At 29.7% G+C, this 10,030-nt stretch overlaps 1 protein-coding gene across 4 annotated transcripts; it reads right to left on the minus strand.

Annotated features, from left to right (window-relative positions):
• Positions 1-4,576: 4,576 nt before the first annotated feature.
• LOC115952542 (GDSL esterase/lipase CPRD49-like) lies at positions 4,577-7,720 on the minus strand. Of its 4 annotated transcripts, XM_031069710.1 has the most exons (7): positions 7,613-7,720; positions 7,397-7,509; positions 6,389-6,466; positions 5,793-5,933; positions 5,415-5,491; positions 5,156-5,302; positions 4,577-4,922 (listed from the first exon to the last, which is right to left on the minus strand). In XM_031069710.1, exons 2-7 carry the CDS (start codon positions 7,505-7,507, stop codon positions 4,700-4,702), a joined length of 777 nt encoding a protein of 258 aa, XP_030925570.1. In that variant the 5' UTR covers positions 7,508-7,509; positions 7,613-7,720; the 3' UTR covers positions 4,577-4,699. The 4 variants fall into 4 exon arrangements, with proteins under 4 accessions (XP_030925570.1, XP_030925569.1, XP_030925571.1 ...); XM_031069709.1 differs by lacking the exon at positions 7,613-7,720 and having other exon boundaries at positions 7,397-7,605; XM_031069711.1 differs by lacking the exon at positions 7,613-7,720 and having other exon boundaries at positions 6,389-6,462; positions 7,402-7,599.
• Positions 7,721-10,030: the final 2,310 nt, after the last annotated feature.

Consider the following 10,030-nt stretch of genomic DNA (forward strand, 5'->3'; position numbering starts at 1 on the left):
GTTTGTGTTTTTAAATTTAAAATTATTTAACTAAAAGATATTAGTATTTTAGAGAATTTAAAAATTTGTGTGAGGGTATTTTAGTACGCAAAATGTTTAAACCCAAATAGGAAATTCTCTTATTAATAGTATAGATAGAAGATTAGGGTTCAGTGTTCACTTGCCTCTAAGACCACATGGCTTATTGGACTATATTCTTATCATTCCATGATGTGGACCAATGGAATTTTTTTTTTTTTTTTTTAATAATTAGATAAACACCAAGTACAGTTAAGTAAATTTATGTATTTATCCACAAATTTTATTAAATATATGTAAATTTTTTAATGATAGAGAATAAATCATTACCTAAAGAATTCGAGATCTTATAAGCTTTATATATATATATATATAGAGAGAGAGAGAGAGAGAGAGAGAGAGAGAGAGAGAGAGAGAGAGAGAGAGAGAGAGAGAGAGAGAGAGAGATACACATTTTTTAAGTGATAAATTTCCAAAAGATCTAACGGTTAAACACTAACCTAATTAATAGCATATTCATCTTTATTTCCTCTTTCTTAATTTATTAATTACATTTACAACTATCCTAACTTTTAGCGGGAGAGAGGAAATCAATACAAAAATGAAAAATATACACATAATAACTTGAAGGGTCATTGCCATATTCTTTTGACTGCAATGACTAAGTCCAGCAATTTTACACATTGAAGTTGCAGAAACCATCATGTTGCTTCAAAATGAAACAAAAATTTTCAATGAGATTGTCCTCTTCCATTTCTATTTGAATGAAAGAGATGTTACTTACCAAAAATAGAAACAAAACTTTTCATCCCAAACTAATTCTTTGCACGCCCATCATGGAATTTTGTTTAGGGAAGTCATTAAGAAATTTAAATAATAATAAAAAAAACTTGAAAATATATCGAGTTATAGACCACAAAAAAAAAAAAAAAAAAAAAATTTTACAAGTTCCTACTACAAGTTTTCAAATTTTGAATTGTTACACGATAGTTCATTATGAGTATTTATTGCCAATATGGCTAGCTATAACTATTTTATTTTATAAATTTGTCTAAATTTTTGTTTTTATGCAGTTAATATTATATACTTGTCATTATTTTTATAAAAATATTTTAAACTAAATGACCAAACTCAACTCATTGGTTCTATATTAATTATTGACGCACACAACCACACTCACTCATATATAAAATAATTCACTACGTGTTTACTTAACCAATCAAATACTTTAATAATCACTAACTTTGCAATTTTTTTTCTTGAATTTTTCTAATTTTATGACAAAAAGTTATTATAACATGATAATTATATACACTTATGTAACAAATCCTCTCTATTTTCTAATTATTAAATTATATAAAGTTATATTATATTTATATTGTACACGCAAACATCCACATACACATCATTATTCACACAAATGACATTATAAAAAAAAGTAATATACACAATCAATATTAGACATACTCATACACTTATAATAAAAATTTATAATAAAGAGTAACACTTACAATTCACAAATACTTACTCTTACTTTAGAGTTAGAAATATTTGTAATAATGGTATATAAGATTTAAGTCAGGGTGTACAAAAATATTTAAAAAAAAATTAATGTATGTATTAAACTAACCAAAAAAATATTAAATATATATAATTCTTTTTCCTTTTCTTTTTTTGAAGTCAGGGGTTCATTTGAACTCCCTGAACAAAGAGTAGTGCCACCCTGCGCCCATGTGTATGAATCAGAAGACTCACATGATTCAAAATGATCATAATAATGTATCATAGAACAACATTTTAAAAACATGAGACACACCCAATAGTCGCCAACCCACAATTTAACTATTCAAAAACAACAGCCTCGCCCACTTATAATTTCCACGTGAAGTAGGGTCCTTAAAAACAAACATCAATGGACTTACACGAGTGTGGCTCTAGGCCTAACAGGGCTTTCGTCAATTAGTGTAAAGAACTAGTTGAGGATAAAAGGTTTGTTTCAATTAGAAGGAGCATGGATTATAGAAGAGTTGTTCCAAATTTCAAATGAAGTGAGAAAAAGAGATAGTGAGGCATCAAGTGAAACATGTCTTATTAAGACAAATAGCTAGGGTAGCTCAAGTAAACCATAACTTAATAGTATCATAATACAAGTATAAAGTTGTGCTTATGTTGGGTATGGTCTGATGGAAACGTTGATCACTTGTACTGTGTGAGGAGATCATTGCGGGTGGGCAGTGATACGTGATGGTTTCTGCATTGTTAGACTTGGTCTCACTCCGTTGTTGCCATCAAAAGCAAATGAGAACAGCGGGGGCAATTTTTGAGAACCAATAAAAACTGTCAATTCAATAATTATGAAAAAATTTGTGAAAATTGTTGCATAGGCAACATTACTCAATAAAATATATGAGTCTTAAGTGAACCCATTACTTACTTTTGTTTGGTTTTATACGAAAAATGGTACTTTTAGCCTTTTATCTTATGTCTGGCAGGGTTGTTATTGCATCTGGCAAGTTGTTGTTTGTAACCAGGGGCAAAATACTTTGTTAGATATAAAACTTCAGTATTACTTACGAATTTTTGGGAGGTCAAAAGGTTAACTAAGCCCATCGATTAATCCAGCATCGGAACCACCCCATCAAAAAAATTTTAATGACAACTTTTGTAACTTTGTTCTAGAAATATAGCCCACTACCAGTACCAGGATGTCTTTGGCAATATAAAGCAAGTCTTTCCTCCGTTAGTTTGGTGTGGTACTTTTTTTTTTCTTTTTTTTTTTGGTAAATTCTACTAACATATTTTGAGATTTGGACTAATGCCAATTAAATCCAAGAACGTTTTAAAACTAGTCAATTTGGTCCCTAACGCTAACTTAGTCCTTAAACAATTAATTATTTTCTCTCAACTGTTTTAGGGACTAAGTTGGCTTTAAGGATTAAATTAGTTAGTTTTGAAATGTCTTGGACCTAGTTAGTATTAGTCCAAATTTCAAAATATGTTAATGGAATTTACCTTCTTTTTTTTTTTTTAATTTTTTATAATAAGATAGTTGAAGATTGAGAAATTTAAACCATAATATTTCAATTGAAAATACAGAAAAAAACAGTATCAAGCAATCAATTAAGCTATGCTATGCTCGTAAGCACCTTGGCTATTTGGTGTAGACATACACATTCTTATATTTATATATAAAAAATCTAAAATCATAAAAGAACCTAGAAATAGATAATAGAATATACAATAGACCTTTAGCCACACACACAAAAAAAAAGTGAAACGCAAATACAATACGCATGCATATTGGGGTCTGACAGATATCAAGTGCTTGACCTCAAAATAAAGAGAAAATCTTTCAATCCTAAAAAGAAAAGGAAAGGAAAAGGTCAGAAAAATAATGAATTGTCTGCCTCACAAGTCAGAAGTCACAACCTTCACTAGTCACTGTAGTTATCGTTAAGATGATTCCAACTTTTATACCCAAAAAGAAAAAGGAAAGGACCAAAGGAAATTTTATGCCACTTTATTTTATCTTCCGGTTGCAGAATGATAATGATGGCATTGTCACAAAGGTTATAGGGCTTAGGCCCAGCCCAACTCAAGGGGCTAGGCCTGGTACAAGTCACACTGCTAATAGCAAATTAAGCCCATAGTAAAAAAGCCCAACAGCTTTTTCCTAACTATCCAAATGAATCAAAATCTTCTAAGTTGAGTTGCTCCATGCAATTACTATTTGTTGGGAGATGTAAAATTTAAAATGGTAAAAAAGTAAAAGATAAATAAAAAGGTAAAAAGTTAGAATAAATTTTTACCATTTTAATTTTTACATTTAGTAATTGTATGGTCCAATACGTCAATAACCTTAGTCATTGCACGAAATCTAAATTTTCTATCTCATTTCTTTTAGAAAACAGCTTTTATTATTATTATTATTATTAAATCAGAAACATGTTTGGTAAGCTAAAAAAAAAATATCTAATGATATAAATATATATATATATATATATATATATATAGAGACAAAAGAGTATTTGTGGAACTCACTAGAATGATTAGAGAGCTTTAAGTATAACTCACATAAGTGAAAATTTGAACCTATCAAACTTGCAGTTTGAGTATTTTATTTTATTTTTTAAAAAGAAGAGTCAAGTAGGTACTTCATTTGGGATAGTGACTTTTACACATTTTTGTGCTTACTACTCTTACATTATTATTGCAGCCAATTATCATATCTATTAATTTTAATATTCTTGGTATGTATGGTAGATGCTATGACATATAATCATACTCAATTATTCAATTCAATGAAATTGTTAGATCTTAAGTGGGATCTTCTATAATTTCACACATGAGGGGCTATTTCTAGATTTTTTTTCCTGACATTAATAACTTTTGATTATTTTTAGATAATAGCGTATGAAAACTTTTAATTCAAAATCTAATGTACGGATAGAGGGTGTATAAGAGGTATGAAAATAACATTTTCCTTTGAAATATGTAGCAAAAAATAGAAGCACAAAGAAAAACATACAGACAGATTGGAAAGAAAGAACACGATTGCAAATATGCTTATCAAATTAGTCTTTTATTTTAGCAATACTGATCTTAAAGTTTTAAACAACAATTAGATATTTGGTATGAATTTTACTTATTTTTAAATCAAACTAATACTATATGGTAGGACCTATTCCCACTTCATCTGTCTTAGGAAGATAGCCTCAGAGAGTTTTAATATGGTCTTCTCATCCAAAATCTCTCGAAATTCAGCCTCAGGTACAAAAACTTGTTCAAATTCAATTGGCAATGACTTCCAATGTAGACTTGGTTCCCAGTCTGCCTCTCTAAGAACTTTCATTATCTCCTTCACCACTATCTTGCTCCCCTCAGCTGAGAAATGAATTCCATCCCTAGAGAAGGATCCAAGAATGGCCAAAGTAAATTAAAGGAAAGCACATTTATTCTCTCCACCACAACACCCCCCCAGAAAACCCCAAAAAAAAAAAATTATATACACACACACAAGCAACAACCAAGCTTTAATCCAAAATTTTGAGGGTTAACTATGGATCCTCGATAAAATAGTTAGGGTCGGCCACACTACAATTTAAAACCAACCTACAACACATGCAAGCAAACTTACGTGAAGCAAGCAGTTGCCCAACCATCCTTTTTCTGAATTGCAGTCCAAAGATCGATAGCCTTAATGTCCATCTCTCGACACAGTTCTAAACAAGCTTCTGAATATTGCTGGCAAGACTCATTTGTTCGCACCTTTGCCATTGTATCACTAGTTCCAGTAAAATATATGCAGTTAGAACTCACTGATTCTAGTTTAGAACGTGACATTTAGAACTGAGAAATGGTCTAGGAAACAATTACAAGATTGTCGCTATAAGCACCTATATATTTCTCGAATTCTTGCTTCATTGACAGGAGGAGCACTAAGAAAGATAATGCGAGTCTTCTCTGAAAGGCTCTGGCAAACAAAAAGACCCTCGTTAGAAGATGCATCAAATTACATTTTCATCAGGTAGTGCCAATCATATTTGTTGCAAGCACTAATTCAGAACAGTGGTTAAGGCAAACTGCACCAATTGTCCAAAAAATTATAGTAGTTTATAATGATTCTAACTTGTGCAGGCTACCACATATTTAACCAAATTGATTGATAATCAATGGGAAAATAATTAAAAAAAGAGGTCCTCTTTTTCAAATTGGATTATTTACTTACACAAATTCAAATATCAATAAAGTATTAATCTAGCCTGAAAGATTACCTTCAGATGGATTGCTATATTCCTCATATTTTCAACATATTCAGGAAGTGGGACTTGAGGGCTTACAGCAGATGGGTGAGAGCGCATTGAATCATTACCACCAAAGTAGACTATCACCAAAGAAGGTTGTACAGCAGCATCCTAAATTGAATTACAGAAGATAGGCATTAAAGTACACCTATAAGGAGGAAATGCAAATATATGCTAAGTAACTACATGAACAAGATGAAATAGATAAACAACAGATCCTATTATACTCGTTTATAACATCATTTCACATAAGATGATCAAATTAAACAGTTAATCCACTAACTTAGAGGCAAGAAATCTATTCATAAATAGCCTACTTGGAAGAAAATTATTAGACGCGGTATGGTTAAAATAGAGAAATAACAGACTCTATTATACTCGCTTATAACATCATTTCACATAAGATGATCAAATTATACAGTTAATCCACTACCTTAGAGGTAAGAAATTTGTTCATTATAATTTATTAGTGGAAGAAAATAGCTTACAATTCATTATAATAGCTTACTTGGAAGAAAATTATTAGTGGCGGTATGGTTAAAATTTAACAGTACATTATACAATACCTTTGGAAAAACTTGATCCAAAACCTGTAGAGCATGCCTCGAAGTCCAACCATTGTATCCTCGCAACAAAACATCTGCCTATTCCCAATTGCAGACCAAAATCAGTTATGCTAATAAAACATATAAGCAATAGCAGAACATGTATTGGACGAGAAAATGTCAAGAACCTTTTTTTGTTGATAGTCTGGTCATTTACAACTAAGCAATTTTTCTCCTGATTCGAATATTTGACCAAATAATAGTGAAATTTAGTGCAGGGGACAATGGTAATGCCATAATTGCCTATGAATGGATACAAATCTAGCTTTTTGGATGCATGATCCACTAACCCTTTCTTTTACTATAACTAATTCCTCAACTATCTAATAGAGAATTTGAAGTCTTATCAAAGACAACATTCAAAGGTAATAACTTTGCCATAAGTATTATATAAAAACAATAATTTTGGTTCATACTATTTCTTTCTTCAAATTGAGGATTTGTTTGAATACCGCTTATTGCTAAAAATTGAAAACTATACTGTAGCAAAATAATTTTTAAATATATAAATAGTACTGTGAGATGCAGTTTAAAAAAAAAATTACTTAAAAAAGTACTTGCGAATCCCGTAAACAGTGTACGAGACCCACATATTTAAAATGCAGTCGCAAACTTAGTGGATTTCATGGCAATCCAAACTCACACTGAATATACTCATCTACTATAAAGCTAACGAGGGGTCTCTTTGAGATTAAGGTTTTGCTATTTGTGGATCTTATTTCTGCAGGCAAAAGTTGGTGGATCCCACCACCAACAAAATGACAAGAATACTAATTAATCAGTGATCACCACCAAATTGCCCCCCCCAAAAAAAAAAAAAAGATTTTTTTATCTTTATCGCATTAAACATGACTAAATTCTTAATGTATTTTCTTCTTTCTTATTGTTCTGAATAAATTGGTATCTATGGCCCAAATACGAATAGAGATTGACCCAGAAACAGAAAAAGGAGAGAAATTGAAGAAGTACCTTACGTGCATATATGTCAGCAAGAATAGCACCCCATCCTTCGTCACTGTAACTGAGTTGAACTATGGATGAACCAAACAGCACAAATTGAGGTCTAATTGGCCCAACCATCTCTGTTTCCACTTTTCTGTCAGACACGCACAAACACAAACACAAACACAGGCCGAATGGAAGACACACATAAAGATGCTTTATAGAGAGCAAAATAATATGTACCTTGTTGTAATATGGCTTGATTTTGCCTACTTGGTATTGGAGACCAAGTCAAACATGTCTTGCTCGTTTTGCCGTGAACAACAAGAACTAGTACTCTCTCTCTCTCTCTCTCTCTAGATATATATATATATATAACCGAATCTTCTGAAACTTTCACAAATTTTCACAATATTTAAATAAAATTATCATTTTATTTGAATAAAATTATTTTTGTTTAATCCAAACTTAACCAGGAGTGAAACTCTATCTCTCCAACAAATCCAACTTAAACTCAAACTCATCATTATCATTTTTTTAAAACAATATTATTTTTGTTTAATTCAAACTTAAAAAGAAGTGAAACTCTATCTCTCTAACAAGTCCAAATTAACCTCAAACTCAAACATTGATAATAGAGAAATTCCCAGACCTGTGAGATGCAAAAATAGAGAAAAAAAAATATACACCAAAGAAAAAATAATCACACACAAGACAATATTTACGTGATTCAGCAATTTACCTATGTCCAAAGAGTTGCAAGGATTTCACTATTATTAGAGAAAAATACAAAGTTCAGCAATAAAGTTTTTCTCTCTTAAAAAAAAGACCTCAAAACCCTAATCTCCAAAAAAAAAAAAAAAAAACAGTTTTTATATCCTATACACAAGATTCACAATGGGTTATAAAAACGGGCCAAAAACTCCACTCCATGGACTAAGAATAAGAAAATCTCTCATTAAAAATTGTAACAACATTATTTTGGGTCGGGTCATAATTTGGATCAAACACAACTAAGTTCCACAAAGCCTAACAATATATCATATTATATTATATTATATATAATAAAAGTTGGGCTTAGACGCCGTGGTTGCGCCAAATATCTTCACCAAATTACAGAAATTTTATTAAATTTTTAGATTTTTAATGAACTAAAAATTCATTCTTATCATTAAACAGTTTATCTCATGAGAATTCTAATTCATTCTTATCATTAGTTAGGTTATCTATTAAAAAAAATAAAAATAAAAAACTACATGTAAAAGAAAAACTACTTCACCTCACGTAAGAATTTTTTAATATTCCTATACACTAAGCTATTTAGTACTCTTGTCATTATGTGATCTCACCCCCACAAAAAAACTTATTAACTTCGCCCATCACAAAAATCTATAAAATGCAATGCAATGGCTCAAAATGGTAATCAACTCGAAGAACAAGAATACTTTGACAGAGAATAGTGGTGGTGAGATTATGAGCACTAAAACCTTTGAATCTTTGATTCTCTAAACCAATTTTCAGATATAGGATTTCACCATATGAGTTAGATATACCCACCCTTCTTTTATTTTGTTTTATTTTATTTTTTTTTTTTGGGTGTGAGGATGAGGTAAAGAAAAAAACAAAATATTTGAATTTGAAAAAGAATACAAATAAGCCAAGTTTTATTTTTATTTTTATTATTTTTAATGAACTCAAGTAGTTCCCAATATAAACAATGCAACACAATCACCACAATCTTGATCCAATGATTAGGAGGAAGAACAAGACGTCCAATGATTAGGAGGAAGAACAAGATTAGGAAGAGGACCATTAAATGGTAGCATCAAGGTGTTAATCATTACCAATTTTTTCCAAATGTAAATGTAATAATGATCTTAAAATAAATAAACTTATATAATTCTCTTAGACTGTATCTAATTATATATAATGATTTAACTAAGTAAATAAATCTATTTATTTACTATTTCTTAAGTTTAAATATTACTAAAAAAAATACTAAATGATGTAAGCAGAAAAATTTTAATTCTCTAATTTAATGAAATTAATTAGGTTAGAGATAAAATCTCTTTGGAACCATGTAAAATATTTAAATGAAATAAGTTTTTTCGATTTTAGATTTATAGATAAACAATTTATTATAATTTTTTTAATTGAATCTTTTACTAAACCATGTTTTAAATTAATTTATGGATTGCATTTATATATTCAATCTTAGGCATTTTCATTTATATATGTGTGAATATTGTGGTTTTTAATGTTTTAACTTAAACTAAAAGAGTACTTCACTTCCAAAAAAAAGTAAAAGAGTAATTTATTTTTATTATCTATTTTATTATTTAATTTCAATGAAACTAAGAAATATTTTCTTTTTTTCAGTTTACATGCAATTCTTGATTAAGCCCTATGCATTGTACGAAAATTTTTGTACTTTCTTTTATTAAAAAAAAAGATATAATTTTTTTTTTTGTTTTTATCTTCTTCTTCTTCTTCTATAATTTCTAACTTGATAAATTGGATTACAATCCAAATTTTTCATCTAATCCTTTATTTTTAAGAGTAAATAAAATCCTATCTCCAAAATAAATGGATTGTAGCGCCATCATTTTGTTTAGTTGATTTTTTTTTGAAGCCAACTCCGTCATTAATATATAATTAACT

This window comes from Quercus lobata, chromosome 7 (genome assembly GCF_001633185.2).
Source record: "Quercus lobata isolate SW786 chromosome 7, ValleyOak3.0 Primary Assembly, whole genome shotgun sequence".
Taxonomy (NCBI): domain Eukaryota; kingdom Viridiplantae; phylum Streptophyta; class Magnoliopsida; order Fagales; family Fagaceae; genus Quercus; species Quercus lobata.

Excerpts from the sequence above, each read along its gene's own strand:
- LOC115952542 (XM_031069710.1), bottom strand. The coding sequence starts at position 7,507 with ATGGTTGGGCCAATTAGACCTCAATTTGTGCTGTTTGGTTCATCCATA. Across the intron at positions 6,467-7,396 it reads CTGACATATATGCACGTAAG|GCAGATGTTTTGTTGCGAGG; the intron begins GTACTTCTTCAA and ends AATTGGGAATAG. Across the intron at positions 4,923-5,155 it reads TGGGCAACTGCTTGCTTCAC|GGATGGAATTCATTTCTCAG; the intron begins GTAAGTTTGCTT and ends ATCCTTCTCTAG.